This window comes from Athene noctua, chromosome 9 (genome assembly GCF_965140245.1).
Source record: "Athene noctua chromosome 9, bAthNoc1.hap1.1, whole genome shotgun sequence".
Lineage (NCBI taxonomy): Eukaryota > Metazoa > Chordata > Aves > Strigiformes > Strigidae > Athene > Athene noctua.
Window position 1 is genome coordinate 6,674,757 of NC_134045.1, and position 16,687 is coordinate 6,691,443.

At 58.6% G+C, this 16,687-nt stretch overlaps 3 protein-coding genes across 4 annotated transcripts in view; all 3 read right to left on the reverse strand.

Moving 5' to 3' along the window:
• The window catches only part of NUP93 (nucleoporin 93), a 92,520-nt gene extending 89,439 nt beyond the window's left edge, over positions 1 to 3,081 (reverse strand). The window contains exon 1 of one of the 2 annotated variants that reach the window (XM_074913278.1): positions 3,045 to 3,081. The gene's annotated coding sequence lies outside the window, so the exon portion shown is untranslated. The other variant, XM_074913279.1, reaches the window with a different exon arrangement.
• A 7,139-nt stretch (positions 3,082 to 10,220) lies between these two features.
• Positions 10,221 to 11,258, reverse strand: LOC141963700 (metallothionein-2). The gene is made up of 3 exons (XM_074913276.1): positions 11,101 to 11,258; positions 10,902 to 10,967; positions 10,221 to 10,453 (listed from the first exon to the last, which is right to left on the reverse strand). Exons 1-3 carry the CDS (start codon positions 11,129 to 11,131, stop codon positions 10,359 to 10,361), a joined length of 192 nt encoding a protein of 63 aa, XP_074769377.1. The 5' UTR covers positions 11,132 to 11,258; the 3' UTR covers positions 10,221 to 10,358.
• A 3,289-nt stretch (positions 11,259 to 14,547) lies between these two features.
• On the reverse strand, positions 14,548 to 15,918 carry LOC141963684 (metallothionein-1). The gene is made up of 3 exons (XM_074913247.1): positions 15,765 to 15,918; positions 15,356 to 15,421; positions 14,548 to 14,796 (listed from the first exon to the last, which is right to left on the reverse strand). Exons 1-3 carry the CDS (start codon positions 15,793 to 15,795, stop codon positions 14,702 to 14,704), a joined length of 192 nt encoding a protein of 63 aa, XP_074769348.1. The 5' UTR covers positions 15,796 to 15,918; the 3' UTR covers positions 14,548 to 14,701.
• Between the last annotated feature and the right edge of the window lie 769 nt (positions 15,919 to 16,687).

Genomic DNA, 16,687 nt, shown 5'->3' on the forward strand with positions numbered 1-16,687 from the left:
AGATAGTGTAGCAGCTTCTGTCTACAAAGCTAAACATGAATAAGTAAAAGGCCCATTCTGCAGGCCTGGGGAATTTTGTATGAACAGCAGCAATAATACCTAGCTCTTGCACAGCACTTCGCATAAGCAGACATCCAGACATTTCCAAGAGGAAGTCGGCAACATGATCCCCATGTTACAGACCGGAGAACTGATTAAGAAATGCAGAGATAGAAATCAAAGAGCAGGTGGAGAAAAGTTTGTTTGTTTTTAGAGGAAAGCACAATGACATTTATAGGATATTAGTCAGACACTGAAATAAATTGCTTCCTAAGAATGCAGACTGGAGCTTTTTACAAGTAGAACACGCATAAAGAAGAAATGGTGTAGGCCTACTGACCCCTCACCAAGAGCAGACACATCATTGGGGTCAACTCTTGTAGTCTCTTCCTGCCTTATTTTTCCAAGTTCCACAAGTGGAAGTGACCAAGTACAACCCAAATAGCTACTGCACATTTACATGCTAGAGGGTGCACAAAAATAAATGTTTAATCAAACCTAGCAAATCGGAAACTTCCATACCCTAGCTACACTCAAAACACAAAATCAGGATATATGGCCAGCTTAAAAACAAGTACCTAAAAGCTTCAAGCTATACTTGGCACTCCATCTGGTACAACAGCCCGTTCCCCCAGCAACAAAAGGCTGATGCAGGAAAATCCTGAACAGGCCATACAACAATCTTCCAAACTTATTGTTCCTTCTACCACCCACCAATTAATCCTCCCCTGCTTCCCACGATGACATTCAGTCCTGTATGTTTTGTTCTTCCTCTCATCCGTAGGTAGACATGGAGTAGTCCAGTCTTTTCATGATCTCAAAGAGCTCTTGCAGTACATATGTTGAACAAAAATGCTTTTTCAAAGTTTTAAAGGCAATAAAGTTCAATTATTTGCTCACACACTGTGAGAAAGGACAGACAGGGGCACACAACTCTTCTATGTCCTGTTCATTGTTTAACCTGGAACCAAACAGTAGGCACTTAAAATTATTTTTTCCAATATACACCATCATGCATTTGTCAATACTGCCTTTTATCTGCCATCTGACTTTGATGTTCTTCACACTGGTCTCAAGTCCCCAATGTCCTGAATAACTGACTCAGCTGGCATTTTTGCCATCTTACCACTCTCCCCCTTTTCCAAACACTTAGAACTTATTTTAAGCACCTGAATCTCACCTGACTCAACAGGGCAGTAACTTCCACAGGGTGGCAAACTGACCCTCATTAAATAGAGCATTTAGTTTGGTATTTGAAACTCCTTACATGAAAACCCAGATCCTCCTCCCCCCCAACTGAATTTCCTGTGATACTATCACTACAGGAACATTATGGATTTAGATGACAGAATCACACATATCCTCCAAACAATTTCTAGGCTTTTCATATTTGTAAGCCCCTAGAAGTTTTCCCAAGGAGTAAGAAAACTTTTAGATACATAAGCGAACAGCAGTAAAGCACGCAGGAACCGGCTTTTCTTTGTCACCCTCACCTTAGTTCTCCATGACCTAAATACTGTCCCTTAAGACAACATGAACAAATTGAAGGAGGAAAGCAGCCCTTGTTTGCACTTGGACTTCAATTCAACCCCTTCCACTCGCTGTTAATATATTCTGGTTGAAAATAATGTTGGGACCAGATGGCACTCAGCACACCACAGTAACTGCTAATTAAATACCAATACCCAGTACATCCACAGCTCAAGTTTTAACACAAAGACAGTTCAACATCACATCACAGAAGTTCGGCTGTTGCCTGCAGTTGCGACCAAGAGTAAGTTAACTCTGTACATTTCATTATGATTCCAGAAAATCAAAACCACAACATGGAGTGAATCTTGTCTAGGAGGCACTAGCAAATAGCATTCTTCAGATTCAGAAATAGACTTTTTGCATCCAAGATGCTCTGTAGGAAATCCTTACAGTCAGTTTCACCCCTTTTTGCATGATAAATTAGTACTGCTGTTGGTAGAGAGCATTTGGGAGCTGAGGGAGAGGGAAAGGGCTAGTCATCATTCTCATTCAAGGACAGTCCGAAGGGTCTGCTTTAAGCACGTAAAGACAGCTATCCTGTCCTGCATCAAACCTACTGAACTGAAAAACACAAGAGTCCTGAGTATCATATATGGTTTACCTTCAGCATTTAAAAGCCTTCTATATCCTGACAGACATATCTGAAAGCAATGCTTGGCAACTGTGAGGTCACATGCGCCTACTAAAACCTGCTGTGAAACAGAGTTGAGCCAGGGACACTGTAGAGAACACTGTGCCTTTCCTGCACTCCCACCATCAGATACCTGTCAGCAGGTGCTCTTCCCACAGTCAGGAAACAACCAGTAGCCCCACCACGGCAAAGAATGGCCCCCACGTGCAGAACTTGAAACAGAGACGCCGAAACACGCACATAAGAGACATCCACTCTCCTGACACCTCCCCATTCAGACAACGAGCTTTTGCTTTCTAAAGCACCAACATGGCACCTTGGTTAAACGCAAAGCCCCCCTTCTGCAGCTGGGCTTTGCACTGCTGAACAGCACAAACTAACTCGGATGAAGAGACTACCCCTCGCACCTACAAGGCCAGCTCCGCTGCTTTAACGCGGGTTATTTTTCGGGCAGAGATATACAGAAACGCCCGAGGAGCCCCAGAGAGGCACACGGGGAGGCCTGCAAGTGCTCCCCACCAGCCTCCCGCCGCAGCGGCCCGCACTGCGGCTGAGGAGGCTCATCAGGGAGCGCCAGGGGCCGCGCCGCGGCCCGCAGCTGGTCGCACCCTGCCTGAGGCAGCCGCCTCCCTGAGGGTGCTCTCCTCAGGGAAGGCCCCGCCGGAGTACCCCGCCACAGGGCCCGCCCGGCGACCAAAGAGGGAGCCCGGGGCGAGGGGAAGCTGCCGAGGGCTCAGAAGGCGTTGGGGAGGAGGCCAGAAGCCCGCACCACCCACCGAAGGGAGAAGAGGAGGCAGGATGAGGAGAAGCCATGACACGCCCGCAAAGCGCCCTCACCTACCTACCACCCCGCTCCGCCGCCGCGCCGGCCGTCCCCGCGCCGCGCGCCCCTATTGGGCGCCCCCACGCCCTCTCCCGCACTCCCATTGGCCGATCCGCCGCGCTTCCCGGCTCCGTGCGCTTCTATTGGCCCATCTGCCGCTCTTTCCCGCGCGCCGGCTCCCGCCCCCTCTCGACAACAACTTTATTGAGGCGCCAGCAGGAGGACACGGACAGAGCGGGGGGGGGCGCTGTTTCCAGAGATTGAGGGTTCGAGGCTGCCACCCGCCTCCCCGCTTCGTGTGCTCGGCGCTGCGCACGCCGCACCGCGGCGAAATCACCCAAAAAAGTACCAGAGAAATGCAGAAAGAAATAAAGCCCATGAGGTTTTTCCTCTGTCATCCCTCTTCCTTCACAGTCACCACTAACTCATGCTGATAAACCCCATCAGAGGGCTGATTCCGTTGGAGGTAAAGCGAGGGTAACAAATCAAAATTACAGAATCATCTCGTTTGGAGGAGACCTTGAAGATCATCCTCACAGTGACTGTTCCCAACTCCACCAGATCCCTCAGCGCTGGCTCAACCCGACTCTTCAACCCCTCCAGGGATGGGGACTCCCCCCCTGCCCTGGGCAGCCCATTCCAACGCCCAACAGCCCCTTCTGCACAGAAATCCTTCCTCAGAGCCAGCCTGACCCTGCCCTGGCACAGCTTGAGGCCATTTTCTCTTGTCCTACCGCTGGTTCCTTGGCTCAAGAAACTCATCCCCCGTCTCTGCACCCTCCTTTCAGGGAGCTGTAGAGGGCCATGAGGTCTCCCCTCAGCTTCCTCTTCTCCAGACTAAACCCCCCCAGTTCCCTCAGCCGCTCCCCAGCAGACCTGTGCTCCAGACCCTGCACCAGCTCCGTTGCCCTTCTCTGGACACGCTCGAGTCATCCAATGTCCTTTTTGTAGTGAGGGGCCCAAAACCGAACCCAGGAATCGAGGTACAGCCTCACCAGTGCTGAGTACAGGGTTAAGATCCCTTCCCTGTCCCTGCTGGCCACGCTAAATTCGTCTTGCTTTTCCCTCCTATGGCCAAATATATAAGCAAACAAACCCACAGCCAGCCGGTACTCTCTCCATCACCAGTGGAATGGTCTCCTGAAGGTGTATAGGGATACACTGCATTTGATCCCCTCATAGGCGCATGCCCATGATAGCAGGGGGGCAAGACATTAGCACAAGCCTTAAAGACAATATTGCCAATGACCTGGGATTTGTAGGGTAAGATCTGGGAATCGGAATTTCATGGACCCTGATAGTGCACATTCAACAACCTGCTTGTGTAAGAGGTGATGGATGAACATGATCACTGCTCCGAAACGTCACCTATCAAACCTTCAAAATCCCTCCCTTATAACTGTGAGTCAGTCTTCCTTAAGGCTTGTTCTAACAAGCAGCAGCAAGAATCACATGCCTGCTCCCCTTTGCCCAGGTCTCTCCATATCCCGCTGCCTTTCTCCCCGGTGAAGTTACTCCAGCTGTGGAAATCCTTAGCACCACAGTCCAGCTGCAGTGACCCCCTCAGATCCTCTTTTGTGATAGTCAGCAAGGGAAATGGATGCAGCACTGAGATTTCCTACAGCCCTTCAAAGCCAAATGGATTCGCCATTCATTCAGCCTCTGTTTCCAAAATTTCACATGTAAAAAGCAGTTCCCAAACCTAAGGCAGCTCTGAACCTTGAGGCAGTGCTGGCACCCCCTAATTGCTAAGTGCCAGGGGGTCATGCCTGCTGGCCCATGAAGCAGCTGCACAGAAATCTGCCCTCACTGGGATGCACTTGGGCAAATTACATCACCACCTGCCCCAACACCAAAATCCAGATTTTGCCAAGGGCTTCTCCTTGCACACAGGATGACAAGCATCAAAACTTGGCTTTCCTCAAAGGCTCCTGGGGCTTTCTTTTCTTTGCCTCACTAAATACAAGTTTTTTTCAAGCTGTCATAAATCATTTCCTGCCACTTCATTTTTTCACAGTCGCAGCCATCACTTAGGGCATATAAAAACACCCAAGGTGGCTCTAAAATGTAGCTAGCTGGGGAGCTGCCTGCCTCAATGCCTGGGTCTGCCTGTACCCCAGGCCCCAGGGCAGGAGCATCTCTAACATGGTAGAGATTTAGGACCTTATTAGAGTGCAGGGAGGCCCATAAGCACTTTTGCTATAAATTACAGTCCTGCATGGACTGGCCCAATTCTACCAGTCCTGCTTCAGGTCTCTGAGGACGCAAAAGTGACTCGCAGCCATTCCAGCTCAGCTGCCTTCCCCAGGAAAAAAAAAAAAAAAAAAAAAAAAAGTGCAAACCCCAAGTTTTCCCCCTCTGAAGTGATTAGTTTGTTCTCCCTGCACCCTGACACTCACTGGCTGTTCAGTGGCTGGCTAGTATCACCAAAATATCGTCTTTTTCCAATGCTGTGTGCCCGCCTGGCTCCCTGGAGCCTGTGTTCTTTGAAAATCTGTCGTTTTAACTCTTTCTGGTGTATGTAGCACTATATGCTGAGACCCGGCACTTACAAAGTGAATTTTCCATGTGCCACAGGCTGATCAGTGCCCTGGGGTCTGCTGCATTTGGGCTTGCCCCAGGGTGCCCAGTTACACCCTCTGTGGACCTTCATCCCAAAAACGAGCAGGAAGAAAGCGCTTGTGGCACTGAAGTGTTTGGGGCAGCCACTTTGAGGGGTGCGCTGGTCCCTGGCAGGATGCCCTGGTGAGACAGGCGTGTTGATGGGTTGGGTGTCCTGGTGGGATGAATAACCTGGCAGGACGGGCGTTCGGATCGGATGGATGCCATGGTAGGATGGGGGGCCCGGTGGGATGGGTGTCCTGGTGGGATGAATGTTCTGATGGGATAGGTGTCTTGCTGGGATGGGTGTCCTGATGGGATGGCTTGGTGGGATGGGTGTCTTGGTACAACGGGTGTCCCGGTGGGGTGGGTGCCCCAGTGGGGTGGCTGTGCCGCCCCAACTCTCCCTGAGCCTGCCCGGGCTCCTGCGCAGCTCTCCAGCGGGAGGAGGAGGGTCCTGAGCTGCCCGGAGACAAGTGCTGTTGCTCCCCGGGGCGGGGTGGGTGGAGCAGCCGCCCTGCAGGGCAGGTGACAGGGACGGTCAGGCACAGCGGGGCTGGACGGGCGCCGGGGCTGCGGGGCGGCGCCGGGCCCGGGCAGGCAGGTGGCAGCAAATCCTCATGGAAGCGCTCGGCTGCACCGGGCCGGCGCCCGCCCGCCCCGGGGGGAACGGGCTCCTGCGGGCGGCGGGGCGCCGTCCCCTCGGCGTGCCGGGGGTGCCCGTCCCCTCCGCCGGGCCGCGTCTCCCCCCTCCCCCGCCGCTTCCGCGCGGCGCCGGGCGCACAGGGGCCGCGTCCCGCGGGCGGGCTGCCCGGCCCCGCTGCACACGGCGCCCGGCCCCTCTGCACACGGCGCCGGCCCCTCCGCGCGGGGGTAGTGCCCCTCTGCGCACGGCGCGTGTCCCCGCGGCACACGGGTCTGTGTGTCCCCTCGGCACGGGGTGTCTGTGTGTCCCCTCGGCACGGGGTGTCTGTGTGTCCCCTTAGCACAGGGTGTCTGTCCCCTCGGCACGGGGTGTCTGTGTGTCCCCTTAGCACGGGGTGTCTGTGTGTCCCCTCGGCACGGGGTGTCTGTGTGTCCCCTCAGCACGGGGTGTCTGTGTGTCCCCTCGGCACGGGGCGTCCGTGTGTCCCCTTAGCACAGGGTGTCTGTGTGTCCCATTAGCACAGGGTGTCTGTGTGTCCCCTCGGCACGGGGTGTCTGTGTGTCCCCTCAGCACGGGGTGTCTGTGTGTCCCCTCGGCACGGGGCGTCCGTGTGTCCCCTTAGCACAGGGTGTCTGTGTGTCCCATTAGCACAGGGTGTCTGTGTGTCCCCTCGGCACACGGGTCTGTCTGTCCCCTCGGCACAGGGCGTCCGTGTGTCCCCTTAGCACAGGGCGTCCGTGTGTCCCCTTAGCACAGGGTGTCCGTGTGTCCCCTCGGCACAGGGTGTCTGTGTGTCCCCTTAGCACAGGGTGTCTGTGTGTCCCCTTAGCACGGGGTGTCTGTGTGTCCCCTCGGCACAGGGTGTCTGTGTGTCCCCTCAGCACGGGGCAGCTGTGTGTCCCCTCGGCACGGGGTGTCTCTGTGTCCCCTCGGCATGGGGCAGTTGTGTGTCCCCTTAGCACAGGGTGTCTGTGTGTCCCCTCGGCACAGGATGTCTGTGTGTCCCCTCGGCACAGGGCAGTTGTGTGTCCCCTCGGCACGGGGCAGCTGTGTGTCCCCTCGGCACAGGATGTCTGTGTGTCCCCTTAGCACGGGGTGTCTGTGTGTCCCCTCGGCACAGGGCAGTTGTGTGTCCCCTCAGCACGGGGCAGCTGTGTGTCCCCTCGGCACGGGGTGTCTGTGCGTCCCCTCGGCACAGGGTGTCTGTGTGTGTCCTCAGCCTGGGGTGTATGTGTGTCCCTTTGGCACACGGTGTCTGTCTCCAGAGCCTGGGGTGTCTGTGTGTCCCCTCAGCACGGGGTGTGTATGTGTGTGCCCTCTGCACAGGAGTAGTTACCCTCTGCGCACAGCACATGTCCCCTCAGCACAGGGTGTGTGACCCCTCAGCAGAGGGTGTGTGTCCCCTCAGCACAGGTGTATTTACTCTCTGCACACGGCATTTGTCCCCTCAGCACGGGTGCCTGTCACATGTGTGCAGGGTGCTGCACCCCTCTGCACACTGGGCACACTCCTCTGCGCAGGGTGTGCAGGGTGCACATCCTGCCTGCACAGCGGGTGCTTCCCCTCTGCGCACGGTGTGTCCCCTCTGCGCAGGGCCTGTGCCAGCACCACCCGGGCCCTGGGCACAGATCAGCCTCGCAGGGCTCGTGCAGAGCCGGAAGCGGTGCTGAGCACAGTCCCCCGGGGTGCTGCACCCTGCTGCAGGGCTGCCCGGCTGGCGTGCGCCCAGGACACCGCTCCATGGGTGCCCAGGGGAGACGTGCAGCCACCTCTGCAAGCCGAGCTGCGCTCTTCCTCGGAGGCTGGATAAAGCACACCATCCACTTGCATCAAGCCTTCCCATCACCCTCCCACTACACACCGCTGTGTGCAGGCTGAGAGCAGCTCCCTCTTCATCAAGAAGTTTTTTTTTTCCTTAGAAAATATTCCTGACACGACCAGAAAGCTCCTGGCCACCTCACTGAGAGCAGCTATGGGCAGAGCTGGGCACCAGGCACATCTCAGGCCAGCAACTCCCATGGGTGCCTGTACCCATCCTGCTGGGCTTGTGGCTTTCCTCACACCTGGGGAGGCTGGAAAGGGCATTGAGGCTGGGGGGTCCATGGCTCTCAGGCAACTGCTGCTGCCAAACAGGCGTGTAGGCAGAGCCCCGAGCAGGCAGGGGAGGCTGGCAGCAGCAGGGTGTGGAGGCACATGCCCATGTACCACCCTGGCACGCCGCTGGGGACGGGGAGCGGTTGATGCCTGTGGTGCTTCCGGAGAGGGGAAACCCCGTCTGCACCCTGGCTCTGTGTCTGGTGCAGGATGCAGGCACCCGGCCCCGGAGGGGCTCAGCCCACAGCCCCTCTGCTGCACTGGCTGGGGTGGCAGCCCTGCTGCACTGGGCTGCAGCACTGGGGCTGTGTCAGCCCCCTGGCAGTCTTGTTTTCCAGCAAAGCATCTTCCCATGAGATTTATTGTTTTTTAAATGCATTTAGGGCAAAGCAAACCCTTAAATCCCATCTCCAGCACTAAGCCCCTGTTGCAACAGGCAGTGCTGGGAGGCTGCTTAAGCAAAAGGCACACGCTAATGCACTAAGACAACGCATTTAAAAGGCAAATGGGTGCTGAGCTGGGTGTTGCTTTTCTCACTGGCGAGGCTGGGTGCTGAGCAGGCTGGGCACCCGCGGCAAAGCCCCATGCTGAAGCCTGGCAAACCTTTGGGGAAGAGGCAGGCAGCTCCCCTGGGCACGTGGAGCGTCCCTGGGTGCTGGGGACTGGTACTGCCATGCTCCTCCCTTGCAGACACCCCACCTTCTGCCACCCACGCTGGCAGAAAGGACTGTATGGGTACCCAAGGACCTCCATTTCAGGGTTGCCTCAGCATGTTGCTTTTTGAATTTGTCCTGTCCCTGGTGCCTGACCACCAAGGGCTGGAGGGGACATCCCTGCCGGGCTGAGCTGTTCCCCTGCCCAGAGAGGCAGGGAAGGGGTGATGGCAGCAGGGTGTGAGCCCTGGCAACAGGGCTGGGAACCTGCCTCCGTGGTGGGGCACACCCAGGGGACGTGTACAGGCAGGCAGGGGCTCCTGTGCATAAAAAAGTGACTCTCACTTGGCAGAGACTTTCGGAAGCAAAACACAGCCCACGCACCTTCCCGTCGTACCACCCCACCCCGCTGCCACACTCCCACCCACTAGCAGGGCAGCGAAGCGCTGCATTTCACCCACACAGGACTTATGGCTGTCTGCCCTCCTGGGCCTGGAGGTCATCACAGCTTCAGGCAAGGTGCTCCTCAAAACCAGGCTGGAAAAACGCACTTGGAGGTCATGCCTGGGGCAGGAGGAGCCAGGCAGTGTAGCTGGAAGTTATTTAGCATAAGGAAGCTACAGGGAAAGTGGTCCCTTCTGGGATGGCTCTGCTCTGCCCTGCCGGTTGGTTGGGGTTTGCAAAGCACAAGTTCTTGGGGGGGGCGGGGGGAGTTTGTCCCTGCCCATGAGACAGCCACGTCCCCCCCCGAGGTTTGGTCAGGTGCCTTCCAGCAGCAGCTCAGCCAGCCTCCACACCAGCCTCCCACCCCCCATGCTTGTTCCCACAAGCTTTCACCCAGAGGAAGCCCCTGGGGCATGGGAGCCCCACGGTGGTGCAGAGACACCTGCCATGAAGCCAGAGAAAGGTGGAGAAGGAGGCTGGACCCTCCCACCCCCCTGACCTGTCCGTCATCCCTGTCCTCAGAGGGGGGACCAGCAGCTGAGAGATGCCCAGAGCCATCCCACATGCAGGATGAGGTCTGTCCCCCAACTTGGGATGCTGCATTTCTCCCCCGGGGTGGCGTAAAGCCCACTCGGGGAAGACCATGAAGGCCTCTGCAAAGAGCCCCCCACCACCCCCAAGTGACAGCCCCCCCCAGGAGTCACAAGCGGCAACAGGGCTCAGCCTGCAGCCCAGTCCAGCAGCAATACTCGTACCTCCAGCCAAACTCCTTTATTTCCATCCAGTTTCACCACTGGTACAGAAAATAGAAAACATAAAAAACAAGCTTTTTTGTGCCCCCCACCCCCCCCGTCCCCGAAGCGTGCCGGCTATTTACAGGCAGAGGCGAGCGGCTCAGTGGCAGCAGCTGCACTTGCTGCTGGCCGGCTCCTTGCACACGCAGCCCTTGGCACAGTTGCTGCAGGTCGCGGGGCAGCAGGAGCAGCAGCCTGTGGGGGACACAAAAGAGTCAGGGGGTGGGTTGGAAAAGATGAGGGTCCCATGGGGAAGGGGCACTCTATGGAGAGTGGTGACCCCCCCACCCACATGAGCAAGGGCCGTGATCCCACTGGGGTAGTAGTTGGGGTCTCTACAGGGCCGGGGGCACCCCCCCGAAAGGGGAGCAGGGGGGGTCTCCAGGTGAAGAAGGAAAGATCCCCAATGAGGGTCCTACGGGGCATAGGCGCCCCCATGGAGAAGCGCTGGGGTCTCCATAGGGGGTCCTACAAGGGAACGGGGGGGGTCTCTATGGAGCTGGGGTCGGGGGGGTCCCCATGGGGGTCCAGGGGAAGGAGAAGCTCCCCTGCGGCGCAGGGAGGTGCCCAGGAGGGTCCCACCGGGCACGGGCAGCCCCCCGCGGGCAAGGCTGGGCCCCCCCGGGCTGAGCCCCCCACTCACTCTTGCGGCAGCTCCGGCAGCGGCAGTTCTTGCACTTGCAGGACCCGGCGCAGGAGCAGGAGTCACCTGGGGCGGGAGAGCGACCGTCAGCCCAGACCGCCGGCACGGCACCGCGACGGCACCGCGACGGCACCGCGACGGCACCGCGACGGCACCGCGACGGCACCGCGACGGCACCGCGACGGCGCAGGACACTTACCGGCGGCACACGTGCAGTCCTGGGGGTCCATGGCTCGGCTCGGTTTGGCGCGGCTCGGTTTAGCTCGGCTGTGCTCGGCTGTGCTGGGTTCGCAGCAGTACGGAGCGGCGCCGGCCGCCCGGCATTTATGGGGTGGAGGCGCGGGGCGGTGCTCGGCGCTGCGCACGGCGGGGCCGTGCTCACCCGGGGGCCGGGCCGGGCCGGGCCGTGCTCACCGGGGCCGTGCCCCCCGTAGGGCCGTGCTCACCCGGGGGCCGTGCCGGGCCGGGCCGTGCTCACCGCGGGGCGGTGCCGCGGTGCCGTGCTCAGCAGGGGGCCGTGCTGGGCCGTGCTCAGCGGGGCCGTGCCGTGCTCACCCCGGGTCACGGCCGTGCTCCCCCCCCCCCTTCGCAGACCGCTTTGGGGAGGCCAGGGGGTCCCACCCGCACCCCTTTCCACCACCGCCCCCCCCGGCAGGGTGCTGCATCCTGAGGGCCCCCCTGGTGCTGGGAGACGGCAAGGGGGGGGGACACAGCGCTGGCATGGCACAGCCACCAACTCCCGCACATGTGGGACAGCCCCCCCAGCCCCATGTGCCCAGCGCTGGCGTGTAGCTGTGTCCCCCATCTTGGGGAGCCCTTGGGTTGCGTGTGGCTGTCCTGGGGGTGGGACAGTCTCAGCATCCTGCCAGAGGGTGGCGTGGCTCCAGGGTGCTTGGCTGGCCCCCCAGGGGGGGTGAACATGGGGGTGCAGCACCAGGCTGCCGGGCAGGAGTGTTGCACGGCTGAATGGGGGTCACTGGGACTCACGACTTCCAGCACCTGCGGCACCCGGGGGTTTTCCCCTCTTGCCATGGTGTTTATGTGCTGACTGGATTCCTCTGCCCCACTCATGCCCATGGCCAGCTTGGCAGCCAGCATGAAAAACAGTAGCTGGGCCAGGGACAGGCCGTCCCCGTGCCTGCACCCAGCGCTCTTGGTGCTGGCGTTGCAAACGGGGCATGCCTGGGCTCGGAGCTGGCAGTGCAGATGGGGTCCATGCCCGTGGAGCTCAGGCCAGCGGGCCCTGGAACTGGGAGGGGGTCCACAGCCCTGGGAACTTGTGCCAGGGAACAGCTCGTGCTTGTTTGCAAAACCACAGAGGGTTTTTTCCTGGCAGTGTTTTGCAGGCAGCATCAAGAGTGTAAATATGACGCTAAACCAGAAGGCTCGCCACTGACTGAGCGGGAAAGGAGGAGAGGTGAAATCACAGTGCATGTGTGGTCTTATTGCACATAAACACAGGTTGTGAAATCACTTCCCAGCCACCCTCCAGCGCGGTGCTGCAGGCCAGTGCTACCCCCCCAGCCACCCCTCTAGTGGGGATGGGCTCTTCTGCACCACTGTCTGAAGAAAGGAAAGCCCCCCAAAGTGAGGATGTGCACCCCAACACGACAGGGCTGCACCAAAAGTGGAGGGTGAGTGTGCAGGGCAAGGCTGCGGGGGAGGCGGGACAATTCCTAGATTTCTGGAAATCCGACACGTCACCCATGGAGGGGCTGTGCCCGATCTTGCGGCACGTGGCCATGGGCGCCCCATCACTGCGAGTGGGAATGGGCAGTGCAGCATCCGCACAGGACTGTGCATGGAGCTAGGATGGGAAAAGAGCCCGGAAAATACTGTTTCCCAATCAGGGCATTTCCACTGAGTAATGAAGTCACCCACAGCAGGGCAGGGCAGAATGAGCCGTGTTTTCCCCTGAAACACAGGCTCACCAAAATTCTGGGTTGCAGGGCACGTGCTAGACACCAGCAGGGAGAGGGGACCTTGGGGGTTTTCCACATCATCGCTTCTGGTGCCCCAATTTCCCAGGGCTGGCAGGCAGTAGTTAATCCCGAGGCTGTGCCCATTTAAGAGGAGTGCTGGGTCCAACCCTGGTTTTATGTCAGCTGTAAAGCAAGCAGAAGAACTGCAGCTGCTCAGCACAGGTTTCAGGGCTCAGAGCCCCCCACTTCCCCCATGCAGGCAGGGGACAGCATCTGATAGCTGCTCTCCATCACGCTGCTGTGGGGCATGGGGATGGGCACAAGGCAAAGCCATGGGGCAGGAGCGATGCAAACCCAGTGGAAACAGTGGGGCTGGAAGGATGCTGTCAGCCCCACTGGTTAAACCACGTTTGGGGATAAATCCCATTAGCAACCTCTCCTTCACACTTGTTGCGGGTTCACCAGCAATGTTTTTACATGGTTGGCACATAAATCTCCTTGGGTAGGGAGGAATAAAGATAACGCTGCTATTTCCAGAATCAAGTTTGAAGCTCCAGAGCTGGTGCTGTACCCTGCCTGCAGCATCCTGCCCTGCCCTACATTCACCTGGCATAGGGATGTGCTTCACACCCATGAAGTGTGGGGTCATGGTGACATCTCAGGGGACGCCCTGGGGGAAGAGTCCTCCTGGAGCAAAGGGGTAGTCCCTGGGGACTGGCATTATGAGCAGCCAGTGGGCAGAGCTGCCCTTGGCTGTGCCAAAACCCTGGCTGAGTCCTGGCAATGGTGGCTGGATGGGTCAGAAAAAGCTTTGCAGCTAAAAAGAGGCCACAAAGGCTGTTTTGGGGAGTGTGTTGTGGGAAGCAGCACATTACCACGTGGTACCTGGGGTGCAGCGTCCTGGCAGCAGCGTGGCAGTGCTTGGGCAGGGTAAGCATCACCCACCAGCACGGGCATCACAACCCATTATGGACTTCCCAGCCTATTGCAAGCATCGCACCCTGGCACAGGCATTGCGACCTACTGCGGGCATCCCAGCCCATTGTGGACATTTTATACTGGCATGGGCATCCCATCCCATTGCAGGCATTGCACCCTACCATGGCCATCAGAACACATTGCAGCCATTGTGGACATTGCACCCCGGCATGAGCATCGCACTATTGCAGACATCACTCTCCATCGTGGCCATCACACCCCACTGTGGGCATTGCACCTTGGCGTGGGCATCACAATCCATCGTGGGCATCCAGGTCACTAGGGGCTCCCCCCAAAAAGCACCTTGCCAGGCTGGCAGAGGAACAAGCAGGGTGGTTCTTCCAGTCAGTTCAACTAAACTGCCAGGAGGAAAACTAAACCAGTTCCCTGCCACTCCAGCTGCGGTGGAAATGTTACCCCTGGAAATGGGCAGGGCTGCAGTGGTTATTACACTGTCAGTGAAGGCTTGTAATAACGAGCTGCTAATTAGCCCCGAGGTTTTCTGGTGGAGGAGAGAGCATGGGATTTGCCCTTGGGTAACAACAGGGTGGAGGAAAAAAACCCCTTATAAATTACCTTGTGCAGGGAAAGTGTTAAAACGAGTCAGAGCTGCTGGTAGAGAGAGCAGAGCCAAGACTGGAAGACAGGAGCAAAAATAGACGCAGGCTCTTTGCCATGACCCCCCAAACATGCTGCCCTCCCACTCCCTAGGGCAACCGCCCCGTCCAACAGAACTGCCAGGTGCCTTATAGACCTTTATATACACATCACTTTATTTAGGTAGCTTATTACACCTCACAAGTGACAAACACTAAAGATATCTGAACACATATATAAAAAACCCCAACATACATAATAAGGTTATTCTTCTTTGGCCCCCAGATGTGCTGCCGGGGGTCCCTATTTGCAGCAGCTGCACTTGGCAGAGGGGGGCCCCTTGCAGACGCAGCCCTGTGCACACTTGGCACATCCCGCCGGGCAGCAGGAGCAGCAGCCTGTGCAGGGGAGAAAAAAAAAGTTGGGGACATTCCCAAGGGCATCTCAAGGTGGGGTCTGGGGGGGTCCCATCGGAGATAGCTGGTTTGGAGACTTCCCACCGATGCCTTTTAGCGGCATCCCCATCCCTGGCGGTGTCTCCCCGGGTGTTTTTGCATCCGGAACTGGCTCTGGGGAGGCAGCAGGAGGGTGTGGGACCCCCAGGGGCTCGCTGGGCCCCCCCAACCCCTCTCTGTGCAAACCCTCTTACACACAGCTCTGCCCGGGGCTGATGGCATCGGGAGCAGCCGGAAGAAATCTCGGCACCGGTTTCCTCTCGGGGCATCCCCTTGCGCCGAGCCTGGGGTACGCTGAGTTTTGGGTTATACCAGGGGGCTTATATTGCCTGGCGGCAGGGGAGGGGTGGAATTCACCCTGAGCTCCTTTGGGAGCAAAAAAATACAGGAGGAATAAACTTAACTCTTGATAATGCTGAGCCTGATTTGACTCAGCATGTCCCGGGATGTGTATTGAAAACCCCCCGGATGTTTCTGCCCCACCCCACGGGACCCCCTTTACCTTTTTTACACGATGTGCATTTGCAGTTTTTGCATTTGCAGTTGTCCCCACAGGTGCAGGTGCCACCTAAAACACAGAGAAAAGGAGAAAAAGGGTTGAGGGGAGGTGGTGGGAGGGGGACCGCACACCCCCGGCGGTGCTCCGAGGCGAGGCCCGCGTCGCCGCTCCTCCGAGCCCCCGCAGCACCGGCCGCGACTGATGCTTCGGCCTCGCTCGGCGGGGAGGTCCCGGCCTCCTCCCGCTGAGATGCTCCAGGTGTGACACCGCAGCGCGGGGGGAGGATTTCAGCGAGAGCATCGGGGATGGCGGCGGAGGAGGCGGCCGGCGAGCGGGAGCGTCGGTGGTCGCGCCGGGGTGCTCTGGCTCCCGCAGCCCCCCGGGGCCGAGGCGGAGGGGAGTGCTGCCTTACCCGTGGCACAAGGGCAGTCCTGGGAGTCCATGTCTGCCGGGGCTGGGTGTCGACTCTCAGGTACGTCTGGCGATGGGAAGAGCGGCTTTGGCACGACTCGCCGCTGCCTCCTATTTATCCTTGGCCAGGCGAGAGCGAGTGCAAAACCCCCGCCCCTCGCGGCCTGCGCACGGCTCAGCCCGGCACCTGCCCCGGGCGCTGCTGATTCACTCCCCGGGCAGCCAGGCGGGACCTGGGGCTCCCATGTCCCCCCTTCCCCGCGGTGCCGGTGGCAGCAGGGAGGGCTGTCTGGGTGACCACCGCTCTCTGCTGAGATGGTGGCGGGGGTGCGTGTGTGCAGAGAACGACCAGCTCTCATCGCACAGATGACACCTGTCTTGGGAGCGCTGCTCTGCTCCCAGGGGCTGGGGGCTGAGAGGGTGCACCCAGGGAGGGCCCCACGGCCCAGCCCTTTGCCAAAATCAGTCTGTCAAAATCCCAGATGTCTCGGGGGCGTGCACTGATCCTGGGGCTGCCACCACTGCTGGGAACTCTCACCCCCCTCCTCCCAGAGCCAGCACAGTGGGGTGATGGGGAGCTGGCGCTGTGGGGTGGCAGGGTTGCGGTCCCTGCCCCAGACCCTGCCTCGTGGCTCTGACACACTCCCCGCGAGCAGGACCAGCAACAAGCTGGACTGGCCTGGCCGGAGCCTGTCATGCCCTCCCAGCGCCCCAGGACGGCGGCACCCACGTCCCCTCGGCGCCACGCATGGCACCTCGGGGGCCTTGTCTCCTTCCCAGCTGCAGTACTCTGTCCCACTCGTCTGAATTAATTTCCGTGTGCCATTAGCCGGGTGTGCAGGGGAGGAGGGTGGCGGGCGAGATGCCATCACCCCGGTCAACTCCTCCAGCGGGTTTTACCCACCCACTCGAAAGAGCCGTGAG

Excerpts from the sequence above, each read along its gene's own strand:
- LOC141963700 (XM_074913276.1), bottom strand. The coding sequence starts at position 11,131 with ATGGACCCCCAGGACTGCACGTGTGCCGCCG. Across the intron at positions 10,968-11,100 it reads GGACTGCACGTGTGCCGCCG|GTGACTCCTGCTCCTGCGCC; the intron begins GTAAGTGTCCTG and ends CTCCCGCCCCAG. Across the intron at positions 10,454-10,901 it reads CTGCCGGAGCTGCCGCAAGA|GCTGCTGCTCCTGCTGCCCC; the intron begins GTGAGTGGGGGG and ends TGTCCCCCACAG.
- LOC141963684 (XM_074913247.1), bottom strand. The coding sequence starts at position 15,795 with ATGGACTCCCAGGACTGCCCTTGTGCCACGG. Across the intron at positions 15,422-15,764 it reads GGACTGCCCTTGTGCCACGG|GTGGCACCTGCACCTGTGGG; the intron begins GTAAGGCAGCAC and ends TCTGTGTTTTAG. Across the intron at positions 14,797-15,355 it reads ATGCACATCGTGTAAAAAAG|GCTGCTGCTCCTGCTGCCCG; the intron begins GTAAAGGGGGTC and ends TCCCCTGCACAG.